The sequence below is a fragment of the Amphimedon queenslandica genome, unplaced genomic scaffold, assembly GCF_000090795.2.
Source record: "Amphimedon queenslandica unplaced genomic scaffold, v1.1 AMPQUscaffold_13372, whole genome shotgun sequence".
NCBI lineage: Eukaryota > Metazoa > Porifera > Demospongiae > Haplosclerida > Niphatidae > Amphimedon > Amphimedon queenslandica.
Window position 1 is genome coordinate 1 of NW_003546392.1, and position 21,721 is coordinate 21,721.

At 39.2% G+C, this 21,721-nt stretch overlaps 1 protein-coding gene across 1 annotated transcript; it reads left to right on the forward strand.

Moving 5' to 3' along the window:
* Positions 1-687: 687 nt before the first annotated feature.
* On the forward strand, positions 688-21,316 carry LOC100637294 (dynein heavy chain 10, axonemal-like). The gene is given in 63 exon segments (XM_019997450.1): positions 688-926; positions 969-1,055; positions 1,103-1,164; positions 1,213-1,426; positions 1,514-2,303; positions 2,352-2,550; positions 2,602-2,819; positions 2,862-3,186; positions 3,278-3,491; positions 3,552-3,766; positions 3,811-4,065; positions 4,145-4,333; positions 4,541-4,701; positions 4,833-5,067; positions 5,175-5,429; positions 5,547-5,925; positions 6,031-6,209; positions 6,275-6,486; positions 6,547-6,756; positions 6,874-7,054; positions 7,104-7,226; positions 7,291-7,524; positions 7,609-7,832; positions 8,016-8,184; positions 8,246-8,346; positions 8,425-8,608; positions 8,668-8,802; positions 8,882-9,034; positions 9,112-9,447; positions 9,490-9,681; positions 9,739-9,857; positions 9,909-10,203; positions 10,252-10,506; positions 10,562-11,059; positions 11,108-11,260; positions 11,348-11,482; positions 12,004-12,402; positions 12,499-12,663; positions 12,720-13,001; positions 13,053-13,469; positions 13,540-13,737; positions 13,834-13,989; positions 14,043-14,218; positions 14,335-14,500; positions 14,542-15,134; positions 15,198-15,345; positions 15,398-15,533; positions 15,598-15,753; positions 15,846-16,063; positions 16,582-16,855; positions 16,916-17,040; positions 17,091-17,225; positions 17,296-17,634; positions 17,681-17,881; positions 17,928-18,092; positions 18,141-18,281; positions 18,631-18,788; positions 19,928-20,135; positions 20,188-20,337; positions 20,382-20,549; positions 20,603-20,743; positions 20,799-20,984; positions 21,041-21,316. Coding segments are annotated over 63 exon segments (13,845 nt in total). The 5' UTR covers positions 688-715; the 3' UTR covers positions 21,188-21,316.
* Positions 21,317-21,721: the final 405 nt, after the last annotated feature.

Here is a 21,721-nt window from a genome sequence, read left to right on the forward strand (position 1 = left end):
AGTGCACTGTAGTTACCGGGTCTACTGGAGAAAAAGTATTTCATTGTTTATTGTGAGCTACTATTATTGTTAATAGGTACATGTGTGGGAACATATAGATAAGGACCAGTTAGTAAAGGACTTACAATATCTGCTAGAGGAGGGGATTAATAGTTTAGCTGTGGTACTCCTTCATTCCTAGGGACTTTTGTCCAGTTTTGGAGCAACTTTTAAAAATGGCCATATCTTAAAAAATTGAAGTAGAAATCACCTCAAACTTTCTACACAGCATAAAGGACATCACTATGTATCAGAAAATGTAATAAAACATTGGGGTGATTTTAGAGGCATTTTTTGACTAAAGTCCATGTACTAGATCAGCAGTAAAGGGAGTTTGGCCTTGCGCATAAGTAATACACTGTTATGCTAAACCCAATTTTAGAATGTATGTATATAAATAATTATTTCTTTTATTATTAATTTAAATTATTTTTGATTAATTTAAAGTGTCTTCTTTATTCCAAGTTGTCTTTCTTGATACTCCATTATAATAATAATAAACCTTTCCATCATCAGTATTGACCGAATGTCATCTTAAATTATAACTAATGATAACTGGCATTACCTGGCAATCCATTTTGGCCAGCATCGCCCACCACCACTAGTACTGATCAGGATAGGCCGATCGGACCGCCTACTGTGTCTAGTTACCATAGCAACAGTGTTAAAAATCAAAATGGCGGATCTTAGGATAAGTTGGATCAAGGAGAGGGTGGTTGTGTCCCTTACTTTACCAGAGGATGGGCTGGTGTTTGACGAACTATTGAAGAGGGAAGGCGGTAAAGCTAAGAATGAGCTCCTCTCATTACTGGAGGGCACTGGAGGAAACTCTGTGACATTTTATTCTTTAGTAACTGAAGCAGAGAAAGAAGTTGAAGTTGAAGAAGGTGCTAAATCAATTTAAAAAACCTTTGTTTATTTATTTATAGATCAGTTAAGAGTTGAACAGCTGGTTAAAGAAGCAGAAGTGGGTCTGGAACCAGAAGTACCAGCAGAATCTGAAGGACCAGTTGATGGTATGTTTGTCAATTAAATGAGTGGGTGTGATGGTGTGTCTGTTTAGAAAATGAAGAAGATGAAATTGAAACTAAACCATACACAACAACAACTACTACTGTTAAAAAAGTAAGACGATCAATATGTTTATTATCATTATTATTATTATTATTTTAGGTAATTGTTAAAAAGGTTATAGAAGAAGTTCAACTCCACATGACAGCTGGTGCCTTCAGTCAGGAGAGTGAGACAGTAATTGGGTTCTATGTCTCTCGGATTAACATGAGTACTCCGGTACCAGTACCTACCACCATGGAGGATGCTCAAAGGACATTACCACGTTACTTTGAAACAGGAACATGTACCAGTAAACCTTTACAAGCACTGGAAGGTGATTGATGCATGTACATTTATACGTACAAGTACATGTATTTCTTGTGTTCTGATTGACTGTTGTTGTTATCCCTTCATTGTACAGGTAAACTAAGATACCTGTATATGCCAATCCTGATGACCAGTGGACAGAAGAGTGCTGAAGACCAGCTGTTGAAAGAGAAAGAGGAGGAGGAAGAGGAGGAGGTGCGACCTCTGTCTCATACCCGCTCTAGGGTCCTCCTAAGAGATGAGCTCCTCATTAATGTACAAAAGTTTACCACTCAACTGCAGCAGACCATACAGCAAGTTGAAGGAGAGATCAAACTGGATATACCTGAAGTAGACATCACCGCATCATCAGAGAGCCTCTCCAGGGACCCTGGACTGGTATCAAGTCTGGAGACTGCTGTTGACAGCTGGTCTCGTGTGATTACAATCACGCTAGAGGAACAGTTTAAGAAGACCCCACCTGGTAATGGCCCCCTAGCAGAGATAGAGTATTGGAAGGAGAGGAATGCAGCATTGAATGCACTCTATCTCCAGTTACAGACAACAACAGTACAGCACATTATAGCTATACTTAAACTAGCTGGCTCTTCATCACAAGTGTCCTTTGAAATAACAAGAGGAGACCTCACTAGGTATTACGTTGAAGCCAAAGACAACATAAAGTTTCTAATGACCCTTGAGAGACACTTTAAGATCATAGCTCATGGAGCTAGTTTTGCTTCTGTAGCTGACACTATACCAGCCATGATGAATTCACTGAGAATGGTGTGGGTCATATCACGTCACTATAACACAGATGAGAGGATGGTACCGCTAATGGAGAGAATAGCATGGGAACTCTGTGAAAGGGTAGCAAGAATCATTGACGTTAAGACAATATTCAAGTAACATCTTTGACCACATTTTGATCAATGTAAGCTCTGTCATTTCAGGGAGAGCATTAGTCAGATAAAGCAGAAGGCATCAGAGGCCAGAGAAGTATTGAGAACATGGAGTCAATCGTATCTTGAAGTGAGGAAGAAGATAGAACAGTCCGGGAGGGATGCACGCTGGGAGTTTGACCGGAAGAGATTGTTTGAAAGAACAGACTATGTGTCTCAGATATGCAGTGACATTTACAGTGTCGTACAGGTCAGACTATACATGTACCTTACTATTAGATTACTCTTACCATTGATATAGACAATACAAGAGTTTCATAATATATTTGGAGCAGAGTTGAAAGCTGTAACTGGAGATCATGCACAAATTGAGAAGGTTTTAGATAAAGTGGACAGTCTTGTAGTTAACATAGAGACTGTCAAGTATGATCCGTTCCAACCAGCACACAGACAGGATTGGAAGAACAGTATGGGTTGGTTTCAGAGAGAAGTGGAGCTTATAGAAGCTGAAGCTACCAGGTACATATACTTGTATTATATACTAGTCAATGTTGTTTGTAGTTTTATTAATCAATCATTCCAGTCCCTTCGTTCAGCTGAAGGCGCCTTTGACATGCTCCACAATTTTAAGAATATTAAATCCCGTGACACAATCAATGCAACAATGATGAAGAAATTTAACGAAATATTGACCCAGTTTGAACGAGAGGTTGAAAACATTAGTCTCCTCTTTCAAGATCACAGAGATGACCCTCCTATATCAAGGAACCAGCCCCCGGTAGCAGGAGCAATTAGCTGGTCTCACTCGTTATTCATGAGGATCAAACACACTGTACTCCGGTTCCAGACTATGAAAGAACTTATAGACAGTGAAGCTGGGAAATCTGTAAGTGCCAATGTCTACAGTAACGCACTTTATGCTTGCACACGTACAAGCACTCTCTTTGTTTATTTTGTTTTATTTTTATTTACTATAGGCTAGTAAAAGATATTTAGCTGTTGCCAGGTTAATTAAAGAATATGAAGATACTTTATATCAGAAATGGATTGACACTTCAAGTACTAACCTACCAGCACTCCTTAAGAAACCACTACTGGCCAAACCGGATCAGATAACCTGTTCACCCTCTTTATCAAGAGATATATCAAGAGTATCATCAAGATTGGATCAACCCTTGCCACTCCCTTCTTGTAAGGTCTAACCATTAATGACTGCATTATTATTATTGATTATTATTATCATTATTCTAGTGTTGCCTGATAATTGTGAATTTGTTGTTAACTTCTCTCCTGAATTGGCTGAGGTCATAGCTGAAGCAAAGTACCTTGAGAAGTTGGGATTCTCAGTCCCTGACATGGCAAGGAGCGTGGCACTCCAGGAAGATAAGTTTGTATCATATCAGGACTCCCTCAACCGCTGCCTTCAGAGATACCATTATGCACTGGAACAACTGGATGAAGCTGAAGTAAGACCATGTTACTATTAATAGATTTGTTACTATTAAAATAGAACACGTTACTTGATGATCATGTGAAAGGGCTACAGCGTACACTGAAACCAGGCACCAAGAGATTGAACTGGAACTCTCTGGGTGTCCAGGATTATGTATCAAGATGTGAGCAGGCCATTACCAAGTTTGAGTCACTAGTGAATCAGATACAGAAGAATGCTGGAGATATTGAAGAGAGACTCCAACTCATTGAGAATGTTACACTGTTCAAGAGCCCACCTCTGAAAGCAGGATGTACCCTCCCTGAAGCTAAAGTATGAGTTACTATTAATAGCAGGGTGTTACTATTAATAGCATGGTGTTACTATTAATAATACATTATTCCATTTTCAGGAGTACTTTGAGTTCATAGAGAGTCAGCGTAACCTCATATTGAGTGCATTGGTGAGGAAGTATCACGGGATTGGTCCACTGTTGATAAAGGTGGAGGGACTGGTAGTACAGAGTAATACTGGACAGTCTCCTAGGCTAAGAGGATACTACTCTCACTGGGAGAGAAGAGCATTTGATGCTATTGTAAAGGTACATTATACTAGCTGTACTCTAGTAACTCCATCTACTACCATAACGTAATATGATATTAATGTGTATTATCAGTAATGTAATACCTGAGCCCCTTGATATCTGCCCTCAGCTTCACCTCAAGCAGATATCTCAGTCCTCAGGTATTACATTACTAATACACACCCACACACACACACACACGCCTCCTTATATTCTCTCTATTAGATGGTGATTAATAATTTATCACAGTATCTTGACCAATTGATGTGTGGTAAACCATTGTTCATAGTTGAAGCATTGCTGTCAGCTCCTGAGATAGTGTTACACCCACACGCTAATGAACTGGTCAAACTACTAATGGCTGCCATGAGGGAAGTGGTGGAGAGGTAATGACAATATTGTACTTACTGCACCTTATCAATCATGAATATCTGTATGTTACTGTACCTTGATGAACAGCTTACCTGTACATTTGAGTACATATTGTACACATACAGTATGTATTCCTTCATTATAGTACAAAGAACTTTCATCGTTGGTTGGATGGTTCCTGTATTGAAGCTCAGTCTCAACACCTTCAAGGAGGAGGTGATGAGCCAAAGACCTTCACATTCTTCAGTGACGTGATGCAGCACCCTGAAGTGAACAGACTGGGTAATGCTGTGAAGGATGCCATCATGAACGGAATGAGTAACATCATGAACTGCATTGGACAATGGAAGAAGTACAGGATACTCTGGAGACTACAGAGAGTAAGTACATGCACATATTCCTTGTAGAATGATACTGTACGTGTTATTGTTGGTACTGTAGTAGTAGTATCACTAATACAATTCATGTGTTAATTCATGTACTGTAGGACATACAGGTAGAGAAGTTTGCTCAGCGTAGACCATCAGTGATTGATTTTGATGAAAGGATTCAGGTTTACTGCAAGATACAGCAGGACATTGCTGACCAGCCACAAGAGAAGGACATTGAGTTTATTCACCTTCAGCTCCACCCACTGATACACAGCTTGAGAGACAACGCTCAGCAATGGATCCTGTCCCTTGGAAAGATACTGAATGAGAGTACCAGAGAATCACTTATTGGACTCAAGAATGAACTAGAGGTACATCATCAGTACTGTATGTGCATGTATATAACTGTCTTAATAATGTAAAGGGATCGTGCTGAAATGGGATCATGCTGAAATTGAGTTCAATACATTTACTTATTCTGTCCTTAGGGTCTGTCAAATGATTTAGATTGTTTCCCAAAGACACTTGAAGAGTTGAAGTTTGTGCTAGGAGTGATATCCAAGATAAGGTCAATGTCACTGAGAGTGGAACTGAAGTACAGAGACATACAAGAGAGGTACAGGACACTACTGATGTATAATATACCTGTACCTGAGGAAGAAGCATTGGAAGCTACTGCTATTAGTGGAGCCTGGGCTGATCTCACTAGAGTAGCTAAAATGAAGGACAGGAGCCTTGTGTCAGTTAAGAAGAAGTTCACCATTATTACTAAAGAGGAAGTGACTGGGTTTTTACAAAAAACCAGCGACTTTACTTTAAAATTTAAAACAGAGGGACCCACCACTGTAGGGGATGACCTGGATAAAGGTACATACATTGCACATCATTTTATACTTTCATGTACATCATTTATACTTTCATGTACATCATTTATACTTTCATGTACATCATTTATACTTTCATGTACATCAGGGGTCAAGTTATTGAAAGAGTTCAAAGGTCAGTACCTCATCATGGAACAGCAAAGACAGGAACTCACTAATGCTGAGAAACTGTTTGACCTTCCAATCACAATGTACCCTGATATGATTGAAGTGGATAGAGAACTGAAGAATATTGGAAGAGTATTTGAAATATATGAAAACCAAAAGGTAATTGTACTGTATGTGTTGATGTATTTATTTATTTATTTACGTCTATTTACAAATATACACAGAAAGCAAGGGAGGACTGGTCGGGAACCTTGTGGGCTAATCTTGACATTGAGAAGTTAACTGATGGGATTGAAGAGTTCATGAGGCAACTACGTAAACTACCAAAGGAAATAAAAGGAATGGGAATGTACCAAGTACTGGAGGAGAACATGAGAGGATTCAAAGACTCAATACCTTTGTTTGCTGACCTGAAGAATGAGGCACTCAGAGACAGGTGCACTTATTCATTTATATATTGTATTGTATTTATTTATTTATTTATTTATTTATTCAGACATTGGCAAAAGTTGATGGAACTGACTGGAAAGAACTTTGACATGAATCCCGAGACCTTTACTCTAGAGAACCTATTTGCCATGGAGCTCCACAATTACGCAGAGACAATATCTGACATTGTGGGATCAGCCAACAAAGAACTAAGCATTGAAAAAGGACTGAATGAAGTGGTATCAACCTGGCAGACAATGGAATTCACCGTACACAAGTATGGGAATATGAGAGCTAGTATAGGAATGGAATTATGAGAGTGTAGGAATGGAATTATGAGAGTGTAGGAATGGAATTATGAGAGTGTAGGAATGAAATTGTGTTTGTTGTACAGATACATGAAGGGTACCCAGGAGCGGGGCTATGTCCTTGGAACAGTTGAAGACATTGTCCTCTCACTGGACGATAACGCAATGAACCTCCAAAGCATGTCAGCTTCAAGATTTGTAGGACCTTTCTTTGAGAAAGTACAGAAATGGGAGAAATCATTATCACATATTAGTGAAGTAGTTGACGTAAGTGGAGGTGTGGCAGTGGGTGGAGCTTATTGTATATCCTTATAAGGTATGGATGGTTGTACAAAGGAAGTGGATGTATTTGGAGAGTATATTCATTGGAGGAGACATTAGGGCACAGCTACCTGAAGAGGCAAAGAAATTTGACAATATTGACAAAACATTTAAAAAGGTACAGTACATGTATTTATGATGACCTACAGTGTAAGTTGACCATATATGGACTGTTCCTCCAGATTATGTCTGATACCTCTAAAAGGCCACTGGTGTATGAGGCATGTCATGCTGAGAACAGACTCCAAGATCTGGAAATGTTGAGTGCTGGACTGGAGAAGTGTCAGAAGAGTTTAAACGACTACCTGGACAGCAAAAGGAATGCATTCCCACGGTTCTTCTTCATATCAGATGAGGAACTGTTGTCCATATTAGGAAGTCATGAGTGCACCTGTGTACAAGAACACATGATAAAGGTACGTTACTAAATATAGAATGAACTAGTTACTAAATATAGAATGAGCTAATGAAACAGTCACTTGCCTACATTGCTCCTTTAGATGTTTGATAACATTTCATCATTGAAGTTCACATCAGGAGGAGCTGGTGAGCCATTAGCCTCAGCAATGGTGTCCAGTGAAGGAGAAGTGATGGACTTTAGAACTGGAGTAGTGGCTGAAGGGAGAGTAGAGGACTGGATGACTGCTGTACTTAAGGAAATGAGACGAACTAATAGATTGATCACTAAAGAATCAGTCTTCTACTACTGTGATAAGAAAACAAGGTATTGTACTTGTACATAGTTACATACTAGTAGTGCAGTACACCTCCATTTAACGGACAGCACCTAGTGTACCAATTACATTCCTTACTGTATAAAATAACCTCCACATAAAGGACACCTCTGTATAACAGAGACACAGTGTCCATTATAGCAAGGCTAGTCTGTACATTGTTTATACATTAGGATTGAGTGGATGTACCTGTATCAAGGAATGGTAATACTGGCCAGTAACCAGGTCTGGTGGACATGGGAGGTTGAAGATGTGTTCAGGAAAGTAAAGAAAGGAGACAAGATGGGAATGAAGAACTATGCAAGGAAACTTCACGGACAAATAGACGCCTTAGTTGTACAAGTAATACCAATAATAATAATACTGTACTACTAATGATGATGATGATGATGATGTGCAATAGGTGAGGTCCCAGTTGTCTAAGAACGACAGGAAGAAGTTCAACAGTGTATTGATAGTTGATGTACATAATAGAGATATTATTGACAGATTTGTAAGGGACAGGTTAGCAGTGGCATAACTGATTATTATTATTATTATTATTATTATTGTTGTTGTTGTTGTTGTTGTTGTTGTTGTTAGTATAATGGATGCACGTGAATTTGAATGGGAGAGTCAGTTAAGGTTCTATTGGGAGCAGGAACCTGATGAGCTGACAGTGAGACAGTGCACTGGAGCCTTTGGGTATGGGTATGAATACATGGGACTCAATGGGAGACTGGTGATAACACCACTGACTGATAGGATATACCTCACACTCACTCAGGTATACACAGTACCCCTACTGTTAATGATCCATTATTAATTATTATTGTTAACTCTCAGGCTCTATCAATGAGATTAGGAGGTGCTCCTGCTGGTCCTGCTGGAACTGGTAAAACTGAAACTGTCAAAGATTTAGCAAAAGCTCTGGCACTACTTTGTGTAGTAACTAACTGTGGAGAAGGAATGGACTACAAGGTTTTAACACACTAGTTTGTACTGCTAGAGTTTCAATCTGTTTATATTTTTACTGGTCAATCTGTACTTATTTTTATAGGCAGTTGGTAAGATATACTCAGGCTTGTGTCAGTCTGGAGCTTGGGGTTGCTTTGATGAGTTCAACAGGATCGACATATCAGTACTCTCTGTAATATCAACACAAATTAAAACTATACAGAATGCACTCATTAATAATCATAAGAAGTTCCAGGTATTCATCATAGACTCATTATTATTATTATTATTATTATTATTATTATTATTATTATTATTATGTTCTTTATTTAGTTTGAAGGTGTTGAGATATCTTTAGATTCAAGGGTTGGTATATTCATTACCATGAATCCTGGTTATGCTGGACGGACTGAACTCCCTGAGAGTGTGAAGGCACTCTTCAGACCTGTGGTAGTGATAGTACCTGATCTGGAGCAGATTTGTGAGATAATGCTCTTCTCTGAAGGATTCCTAATGGCCAAGGTGCTGGCTAAGAAGATGACAGTCTTGTATAAACTGGCCAAAGGACAGCTCTCAAGACAGCACCATTATGACTTTGGACTGAGGGCACTCAAAGCTGTACTGGTAATGGCTGGAGAATTGAAGAGAGGCTCACCTGAACTTAATGAAGTACATATGGGAATTTTATTTATTTATTTATTTATTTTACAGGATGTTGTCTTAATGCGTGCACTGCGTGACATGAATCTCCCCAAGTTTGTATTTGAGGATGTTCCGCTGTTTCTTGGACTAATATCTGACCTGTTCCCTGGATTAGACTGTCCTCGGGTGAGGTACCCTAACTTCAACGATGCTGTGGAAGCCATTCTACAAGATAATAAATATATATTACTACCACATCAGGTGAGGAGTATCAATGTACTGTACTTATTATTATTATTATCATTATTACTGTATTAGGTGGATAAGGTAGTCCAATTGTATGAGACAATGTTAACAAGACACACCTCAATGGTAGCTGGTCCTACAGGAGGAGGGAAGAGTGTTGTCATTAATACACTAGCACAAGCACAGACCAAGTACATATGTACATGCACATTGTACATGATGTATTTATATATTCCATATAGACTGGGCCTCTATACTAGACTGTACACAATGAATCCCAAGGCCTGTACTGTCATTGAGTTGTATGGTATGTTGGATCCAATCACCAGGGACTGAACTGATGGACTGCTGTCCAATATATTCCGTGAGGTGAATAAACCAACTGAGAAGAAGGAGAGGAAGTATATACTGTTTGATGGAGACGTGGATGCACTCTGGGTGGAGAACATGAACTCAGTAATGGATGACAATAAGTTACTGACACTAGCCAATGGAGAAAGGATACGGCTACAGACTCACTGTGCACTCCTAGTGGAGGTAATGACTGATAAAGGTGATATTGTTAGTCTGTCTCTCCTCCAACAGGTCGGAGATTTGCAGTATGCTTCACCAGCTACAGTCTCAAGGTGTGGCATGGTATTTGTTGATCCAAAGAACTTAGGATATGAGCCATTCTGGCTACGCTGGGTTGCTAACTTTGATGAGAATGACAGGAAAGAGCTTCAGTCATTGTATGATAAATATGTACCTCCTTGTATATCACTGATACTGGAGGGGGTCATGGATGGAAGGCAAGGAGAGAAACTAAAGACTATACTAGCTGTTACTAACTTAAACCTTGTGAGTTACTATTATCATTATTATTCATTATTATTATTATTATGTACATTACCAGGTAGCCCAGTTATGTTACATGTTAGATGCTTTATTACCAAGAGACTCTGGCCTGTCCCTAGGTATAGGAGCTGATACTATACAGTGCTACTTCCTCACAGCACTCTACTGGTCACTGGGGGCTCCACTCATTGAAGAAAGCAGAATCAAGTTTGATACTTACATTAAGAAACTGTCCAACCTACCTGAGGTGGGGGGAGAGGACCAGAGAGCTGGACCAGGGGAAGTACCCACATTCCTCCCAACACTGTACGAGTATTATTATGATGGAACCAGCTCTAAGTGGATACCTTGGTCTGATAGAGTCCCAGAGTATGTTCATGAAATTGAGAGGAGGTTTAACGAGATACTAGTACCGACTGTTGACACTGTCCGTAATACCTGGGTACTTGAACTGATGGTAAAGATTAGGAGACCTGTCGTACTGGTGGGAGAAACTGGGACTTCAAAAACTGCAACAACACAGAACTTTTTAAGAAACCTTAGCCCAGAGTTTACCGTAAGATGAAATAAATAAATATTATTTTTTATATACATGTACTTGTAGCTGTTGCTTAATATTAATTTCTCATCCCGTACTACAAGTATGGACGTACAGCGAAACTTGGAAGCTAATGTTGAAAAGAGAACTAAAGATACTTATGGACCTCCTCCTGGTAAAAGACTAATAGTATTCATTGATGATATGAATATGCCACAAGTATGTACACATACCTTGAATACCTGTACAATGTACATGTACTGTACTGTACTGTACTGTACTGTACTCTACTGTACTCTACTGTAGGTTGATACATATGGTACACAGCAGCCCATTGCTCTTCTCAAGTTGTTGCTGGAGAAAGGAGGTATGTATGACAGAGGGAAGGACCTTAACTGGAAGACATTTAAAGATATTGGATTTATAGCAGCTATGGGAAAGGTAGACTGAATTATTAGTACAAGCAATGTCTAACAGAATGTACTGTACCTGTGCTAATGGTGTATTGACATGTACTAATGGTGTATTGACATGTACTAATGGTGTATTGACATGTACTAATGGTGTATTGACATGTACTAATGGTGTATTGACATGTACTAATGGTGTATTGACATGTACTAATGGTGTATTGACATGTACTAATGGTGTATTGACATGTACTAATGGTGTATTGACATGTACTAATGGTGTATTGACATGTACTAATGGTGTATTGACATGTACTAATGGTGTATTGACATGTACTAATGGTGTATTGACATGTACATGTACTTATGTTGTGTAGAAAGTTTAAAATCAAATGAAATTTTTTACAAACTTTTAAAGTTGCTCCAAAGTTTACTAAAAGTCCCTGTACTTGTACAGGAATTTTGGCCAAAATTCACCAAATTTGAAAAGAAGAGACTAGTTTATTTTTATTAGACACATGAAGTGTACGTTATATTATCATTACCATATAGGCAGGTGGGGGTAGGAATGAAGTGGACCCAAGGTTCATATCGTTATTTAGTACATTCAACGTCACATTCCCATCCCACGAGTCTTTATTCCACATATACTCAGCTATACTGGCTGGATACCTCATCCCTTTCAACACTAAAGTACAATCACTTGCTAAGACACTGACCACAGCAACACTCGAGTTATACCAGCGCATAGTGAGGGACCTCCCGCCCACTCCTTCTAAATTCCATTATATATTTAACCTGAGGGACCTGTCCAGGATCTATCATGGACTATCACTGATTAAACCCGACAGGTTTGACGATCCTCCATCTTTAGTTAGAGTTTGGAGGAATGAATGCCACAGAGTCTTCTATGATAGACTCACCAACAATAAAGACAGGAATATTGTTAAAGTAATAACTATTAAGAATATACCATTATTCAGTTGTCATTTGACTGTAGTTTCTGAACAATAATTCATTGATAGTTTATTTATTCATTGACTATAGGGACATGTGATAGAACTAATGCAGGAACATTTACCAGATGAGGTGGAGGCAGCCCTCATTGATCCACTCCTGTATGGAGACTACAGGACAGCATTACAACCAGACCAGCCCAGACTCTACGAAGACATACAAGACTATGATGCTGCTAAAGGACTCTTTGATGAGGTGCATATACTGTTGTTGTTTGTTGTTGTTTATTGTTGTTTGTTGCTGTTTATAAGATATTAGAGGAGTACAATGAGAAGTACAATCCAATGAATTTGGTATTGTTTGATGATGCACTGGAACATTTAACAAGAGTTCATCGGGTTATAAGAATGGACCAAGGCCACGCCCTCTTGGTGGGTGTGGGAGGGAGTGGCAGACAGAGTGTCGCTAGGTTAGCTGCCTTTGCTGCTGGCTGTGACATATTTGAAATAACCTTGAGCCGTGGGTACGGGGAGGAAGAGTTTAGAGAGGACCTTAAATCACTCTACCATAAACTGGGCATTGACAATAAGAAGGTACTCTAGGTATACACATGAACATCAAATGACTGTCTGTCTCACTTCCAGACTGTGTTCCTGTTCACTGATGGACATGTTGCTCAGGAGAGCTTCCTTGAATTAATTAACAACATGCTCACGTCAGGAATGGTACCAGCACTCTTCCCTGATGATGAAAAGGAAGCCATTATAGGACAGGTACATGGTACATTCATTACTGTACACGTCATGTACATGTACATGCTGTAGGTTCGTGATGAGGTACTCAAGGCAGGCCTGCCTCCCACTAGGGAGAGCTGTTGGTCTTATTTCATAAGAAAATGTTCCAACAATCTTCACATTGTCTTATGCATGTCACCAGTTGGGGAAACCCTGAGGACAAGGTGTCGTAACTTTCCAGGATTAGTGAACAATACATCAATAGACTGGTTCACTGCCTGGCCCAGGCAAGCACTTCATGCTGTGGCCAGCCAATTCTTAGCTGAAGTGAGCATAGCTTTATTTACATTTATTTATTTGTTTATTTATTTGTTTATTTATGTACATGTACTTGCAGAATGATAAGATTCCAGAGGATTTAAGGCAGCAGGTTGTTGAGCATGTTGTTCATGTTCACCTATCAGTTGGACAGTACAGCAAAGAGTTCCTTGCTAAACTGAGACGTATCAATCACGTCACTCCAAAGAACTATTTGGACTTCATTAACACTTACACTAAACTGCTACAGGAGAAGGACAAGTTTGTTCAAGACCAGGTAATGCTTAACCCGCCCTGAGGTGATAGAATACTAAGAGAAAGCATTCTCAAATTATATAGTTTTATTTTACTCACTTTGTTCATGTACATGTAGTGCCAGCGATTGTCAAGTGGTCTTACTAAACTGATTGAAGCTGCAGATCAGATCAAAGTAATGAATGAGAAACTGGAGGTACAGCAAGTTGCTGTTAAACAAAAGTCAGAAGCTTGTGACACACTTCTTGAAGATATAACTACAAAAACTGAACTAGTAAATGATTATTATTATTATTATTATTATTAATATTTTATTGATTTATTTAGGCCAAAGAGAAGAAGGAGTTAGCTCAGACTAAAAGTAAAGAGATTGAGGAGCAGAATAAAGTGATTGCTACTGAGAAATCTGAAGCAGAAGCAGCTTTAGCTGAAGCACTACCAGCTCTTAAGGAGGCAAGACTGGCCCTTAGTGATCTTGATAAGTCTGATGTCACTGAAATAAGGTCCTAATAACCAGCCCATTACTATACTAATGATATACTGTACATATTAATGATGGTATACAAGTACTGAACTACTAATATACTAATGATGGTACATGAACATGTATTCTTTGTAGATCATTTGCAACACCGCCCCCACAAGTACAGGCAGTGTGTGAGTGTGTTGCTATATTCAAAGGTATCAAGGACCCTGATTGGAAAGCAGCCAAAGGACTCATGGCTGACACCAACTTCTTGTCTTCTTTACAAAACATGGACGTGGACGGAATATCTGCTGGTCAAGTAAGAGCATTATTTACATGTATTTATTTATTGCCATGAAGGTTGCTAAAGTGAAAGGTCGAATGGATAAGTTGGATTCAGACTATCAGCGTATGAAGGAGATCAGTCACGCTGGAGGTGGTCTGTTCAAGTTCACTAAAGCTGTGCTGGGGTACTGCTTTGTGGCTAGGGAAATCAAACCAAAGAGAGAGAAGGTAGCACTGCTGGAAAAGAACTTTCAACTGAGCAAAAGAGAACTGGCTAATATACAGAAGGAACTGTCAAACATTGAGAGCCAATTGGAGGCACTCAATAAACAGTTTGAAGAAGCAATGGCTGAGAAGAGAGCACTGGAGGAAGAGGCAGAGATAATGCAAAGAAGATTGACTGCAGCTAGTAAACTGATATCAGGACTGAGCTCAGAGAAGGTGAGGTGGCTCGAGGACCTGGAGGAACTTAAAAGAAAGAGACACCAGCTACTTGGAGACTGTCTCCTCTCATCAGCTTTCCTGAGTTATGTAGGAGCCTTCTCGTCTGATTTCAGACACCACATGTTGAAAGAGAACTGGGAGCAAGACGTTATTTCAAGAAACATACCTTTAAGTAAACCTTACAGGCTAGAGGAACTACTCACCAATGACGTGGAGATTAGCAAGTATGATCAATAATTGTGTTAATATTAATTATTATTAATGTGTCATGTTCGTATTATTGATAGGTGGACTTCAGAGTCACTACCTCCTGATGAGTTGTCCATACAAAATGGTATCCTGACGACCCAGGCTAACAGATACCCACTCTGCATTGATCCTCAGCAACAAGCACTCACTTGGATTAGGAAGAAAGAAGAGAAAAATAACTTAAAAGTAATTAGATTTGTTCAAAGTTTTACTGGATAATCATGTTAATATTTGTCAGGTGGCTACCTTCAATGATTCAGATTTCCTCAAACAGCTTGAGTTAGCTATAAAGTTTGGGTATCCATTCCTTTTTAAAGATGTTGATGAATACATAGACCCAGTAATTGACTCTGTACTGGACAGGAATGTAAAAGGTACATAATAATAATGATGATGATCATGATGATGATCATGATGATGTACAATTTGTACATGTAGGTTCAGGTGCAAGACAGACCATTGCTCTTGGTGATAAGGAGGTTGACTTTGACCCAAGCTTCAAACTGTACTTAAATACAAAGCTATCAAACCCGAAATACACTCCAGCAGTGTTTGGTAGGACAATGATCATAAACTATACAGTAACTCTTAAAGGTAAGTCTGGACTGTATGACACATAATGACACTTAATGACACTTAATGACACATAATGACACTTAATGACACTTAATGACACTTAATGACAGGTCTTGAGGATCAGTTGTTGAGTGTGATAGTTGGACATGAGAAGAAAGAGCTAGAGGAGGACAGGGAGAGACTGATACAGGAGACATCAATCAACAAGAAACTATTAAAGGATTTGGAGGACACACTGTTGAGGGAGCTAGCTACATCAAGTGGTAACATGTTGGACAATGCAGAACTGGTACAGACCCTGGAGGAGACAAAGACCAAAGCTTCTGAGGTACAGTATGGCATTACTGGTGCCATTAAACAGGAATGGACTACTTACTGTAGTACAGGGACTTTGCCCCGATTTTGGAGCAACTTTAAAAATTCGTAAAAAATCCAATTTTAATTGGAATCAGCTCAAACTTTCTACACAGCATAAGAGCACCTATATGTATCAGGGAATGTTATAAAAATTGAGAATTCTCTACTTTTCATTTTTGGCAAAATTTGGCCCGAGACCCTGTACTATAGTACAGGGACTTTGCCCCGATTTTGGAGCAACTTTAAAAATTCGTAAAAAAATCCAATTTTAATCGGAATCAGCTCAAACTTTCTACACAGCATAAGAACACATATATGTATCAGGGAATGTTATAAAAATTGAGAATTCTCTACTTTTCATTTTTGGCAAAATTTGGCCCGAGACTATATACTTAGTGTATATGGGCTTTGTGGCATGACACTAGTAGCAATGTAGAGGTAGACTTGTGTTGATATGAATAGCTCCTATACCTGTCCTAATTATTTCAGGTATTTGAGAAGTTGAAATCTGCCGAACGTACAAAGAAAGAGATTGAAATATCAAGAGATGGTTATAGACCAGCAGCTCAAAGAGGAGCCATACTGTTCTTTGTACTGTCAGACATGGCAGCCATCAACACAATGTACCAATACTCACTCAACTCCTACCTTGGAGTGTTCAACTATTCACTGTCTCACTCACTCCCTGACTCACACCTTCCAAAGAGACTAAAGAACATCATTGACACACTGACACTCAACGTGTACAACTACGCTTGCACTGGTAAGATATTGCATGTACATGTTATCCCATTCTCTCTCTATTTGGTGAACGCATGTGTAGGATTGTTTGAAGTGCACAAGTTATTGTTCTCATTCCAAATGACAATAAGGATACAAGAGGAAGAGGAAGGACTCAACAGGGACCAGCTGGACTTCTTTATAAAAGGAAACATATCACTTGAGAAGGTTTAATTAATGATCTATCAATTAATTAATGATTATGAATAATTAATTAGAGTACAAGACGTAAGCCCTATGATTGGTTACCTGACCAAGGCTGGGAAGATGTCATTAAACTGACCACTTTAGATAAAGACGTCTTTGGTACCCTGGCTGATGACCTGGAGAAGAATGAAAAAACATGGAAACAGGTACGTTAATGTATTATTTATTTATTTATTTGTTTATTTATTTGTTTATTTGTTTGTTTGTCTCTTATAGTGGTTTGATTTAGATACTCCTGAGTCAGCAGTATTTCCCGGTAGATACTCTCAGGGATTGACTAACTTTCAGGAGTTGCTCCTCCTTCGCTGCTTTAGAGTTGATCGTGTTTATAGAGCAATCACTAACTTTGTTACTTTTAAAATGGGAGAGCAATATGTGACACCTCCTGTGGTTAATTTAGAGAATGTCCTGGAGCAGTCAACCCCACAGTCCCCCATTGTGTTCATACTGAGTCCTGGGGCTGATCCAGCTGGGGACTTGGGGAAACTAGCGGAACTTAAAGGATTTGGTGGGAACCGATTCAAGTTTTTAGCAATGGGACAAGGACAGGAGAAAGTATGAAAGAGACCCAACTATTATTAATGTATTTATGAATTTTTAGGTGGCATTGCAATTGTTAGAGACAGCCTCCCAACGTGGTCACTGGTTGATGCTACAGAACTGTCACCTCTTAGTTCGATGGCTGATAGACCTTGAGAAAGCACTAGAGGCCATCACTAAACCACACCCAGACTTTAGACTCTGGCTTACCACTGCCCCCACTCCTGACTTCCCTATTGGTATACTCCAGAAATCATTGAAAGTATTAATTATTATTAATTGAGCAATTGTTATCCATTGTGATACAGGTAGTGACAGAACCTCCAAACGGTCTAAAGCTAAACTTACGTAATACTTTCTTTAAGATACCATCTCAAGTACTAAAGGATTGTCCCCACTCGGCCTTCAGACCTCTAGTTTATACCCTGGCCTTCTTTCACGCTGTAGTACAGGAGAGGAGAAAATATGGAACTGTAAGACTTACCATGACAACCGTATCTTAGTTCTGGCTCTGTTAATAGATTGGATGGAATGTCTCATACGATTTCAATGAATCTGATTTTCAAGTGTGTATGGATGTACTGAGGACTTACCTTAATAAATCCTATGAGGTTGGAGACACTAAGATACCTTGGGGCTCACTTAAGTATCTGATTGGAGAGGTAAGTTAGAGTTGGAATCACCTCAAACTTTTTCTACACACCATAAGAACATCTATTATGTATCAGAGAATGTAACAAAATTCAAGAAATCTCTTCCTTTCATTTTGGTTAAATTATTTTGCCAAAAATGAAAACTAGAGAATTCTAAATTTTTATTACATTTTATGATGCATGTGAATGTAATTTGAGCTGACTTTAATCAAAATTGAATTTTTTACAAATTTTAAAAGTTTCTCCAAATTCCAACTAAAGTCCCAGTACAGGGATTTTGGCCAAGTTTCACCAAAACTGAGAAGGAGAGAATTCACCATTTTTATTATCTTATTATCATCATCATCATCATCATTAGGTGATGTATGGTGGGAGAGCTATTGATGATTTTGATAGACGTGTCCTTAAGACTTACATGGATGAGTACATGGGTGACTTCATTTTTGATACTTTTCAACCTTTTCACTTCTACCATGATAGCACAGTAGATTATGTAATACCTCCTGATGGAAACAGGTACTGTATAACAACCAGTCTACTGTACTGGTACTGTATTACTGACAACCAGTCTACTCTACTGGTACTGTAGTACTGACAACCAGTCTACTCTACTGGTACTGTAGTACTGACAACCAGTCTACTCTACTGGTACTGTAGTACTGACAACCAGTCTACTCTACTGGTACTGTAGTACTGACAACCAGTCTACTCTACTGGTACTGTAGTACTGACAACCAGTCTACTCTACTGGTACTGTAGTACTGACAACCAGTCTACTCTACTGGTACTGTAGTACTGACAACCAGTCTACTCTACTGGTACTGTAGTACTGACAACCAGTCTACTCTACTGGTACTGTAGTACTGACAACCAGTCTACTCTACTGGTACTGTAGTACTGACAACCAGTCTACTCTACTGGTACTGTAGTACTGACAACCAGTCTACTCTACTGGTACTGTAGTACTGACAACCAGTCTACTCTACTGGTACTGTAGTACTGACAACCAGTCTACTCTACTGGTACTGTAGTACTGACAACCAGTCTACTCTACTGGTACTGTAGTACTGACAACCAGTCTACTCTACTGGTACTGTAGTACTGACAACCAGTCTACTCTACTGGTACTGTATCAACCAGTCTACTCTACTGGTACTGTAGTACTGACAACCAGTCTACTCTACTGGTACTGTAGTACTGACAACCAGTCTACTCTACTGGTACTGTAGTACTGACAACCAGTCTACTCTACTGGTACTGTAGTACTGACAACCAGTCTACTCTACTGGTACTGTAGTACTGACAACCAGTCTACTCTACTGGTACTGTAGTACTGACAACCAGTCTACTCTACTGGTACTGTAGTACTGACAACCAGTCTACTCTACTGGTACTGTAGTACTGACAACCAGTCTACTCTACTGGTACTGTAGTACTGACAACCAGTCTACTCTACTGGTACTGTAGTACTGACAACCAGTCTACTCTACTGGTACTGTAGTACTGACAACCAGTCTACTCTACTGGTACTGTAGTACTGACAACCAGTCTACTCTACTGGTACTGTAGTACTGACAACCAGTCTACTCTACTGTACTGGTACTGTATCGACTAGTGTACTGGTACTGGTACTCTACTGACTATACTCTCTCTAGGGATCAGTATCTGGAGACTATAGAGTCACTGCCTTTGGCCAATACTCCTGAAGTCTTTGGGCTCCATGCAAATGCTGAGATCAACTATTTTACAAGAACCACTAAAGACTTGTGGTCCCAACTAGTTGAACTACAGCCTCAAACTGCAGACAGTGGAACTGGAATAAGTAGAGATGAATTCATTAATGGAATAGCAACTGATATACAAGTATGGAATTATTAGTATGGAATTATATTGTTTATTGTTGTTGTTTATAAAGGCTAAGTTACCAGAGATATTTAAATTGGATGTGATTAGGAAGAAGTATGGGGAAATGATATCTCCCACTACAGTAGTGCTGCTACAAGAATTAGAGAGATTTAACAAACTTATTAAGAAGATGAGCTCTTCCCTAAGCAACTTACAAAAAGTAAAGGAATTAATGAATTATTTCTCTTTATTTCTCTGTTTAAGGCTTTGGCTGGTGAAGTAGGCATGAGTAATGAATTGGATGAGTTATCAAGATCACTGTATAATGGACAGCTCCCATCAATATGGAGGGCATTGGCTCCTGCTACACTGAAATCACTTGGTAACTGGATGGCACATTTCCTTAGGAGGAACAAGCAGTATCAGACCTGGGTTAGATCATTGTATAGCAATATAGAGCTGTGTTATAGACCGTCATACGTTAGGTGAATGATGGTGAACCATACGTGATATGGTTATCAGGACTACATATTCCTGAATCATACCTCACTGCTTTAGTACAAGCAACTTGTCGTAAGAATGTCTGGCCATTAGACAAATCAACACTTTACACTGCAGTGACTGAAGTACTGTAACACTACTAATCATAATAATATGTACATGTATCTTTCTTCCTGTCAGTACACTGACCTAGAGCAGGTGGATGAGAGGGCTCCTTCTGGCTGCTACGTGACTGGACTCTACCTTGAAGGAGCCTGCTGGAGCGTATCAAAGAAATGTTTGATAAAATCACCTCCAAAAGTCCTCATTGAAGAACTGCCTATTCTAAGAGTAATACCAATTGAAGCTCATCGACTTAAACTAGTGGTGAGTGATTGGGGTATAGATGACAATGATGTAATGTCCCTTGTTACTAATTATAGAACACGTACCGTACTCCTGTTTATACCACATCACAGAGGAGGAATGCAATGGGGGTGGGGCTTGTGTTTGAAGCTGACCTTACAACAGAAGAGCACATATCTCATTGGACGCTTCAGGGGGTGTGTCTACTACTGAACACTGACTAATATTACTCTATCTTCTTATGTATCACTTACTCTCAGTTACTGTACTTATGGACATTATTTTATACTAGACAAGTGTTTATGGGGCAGAGAGCCCATCAGTTATCAGGATCTCTGGGCCAAATTAATTTAGCCAAAATTGAAATTTACGAATTGTGAAAGTTGCTCCACAATTGGGTAAAAGTCCCTGTACATGACCAGCTACAGCCTATTGCACTGGCCTTGCAAACCAACTCATAATCCAATCTATGAGCTTCATAGGAGACTGTCTAAACTGATGAGGTGTGTCTTGTATTGTGTGGTCACATTAAACAAACAGCCCAACTACTTGACAACTGCTATGTACAGCAAATTGCACAGACCTTGCAAACCAATTCATAAACCACTCTATGAACTTCAAAGGAGACTGTCTATAAATTGAGGTGTGTCTTGCATTGTGTGGTCACATTACCATCTACTTGGCAGTTTGCAAGGTCTATGCAAATAGCTGTATATAGCTGTACTGACACAGATCAGGAATAAAATCAGGTACTACAT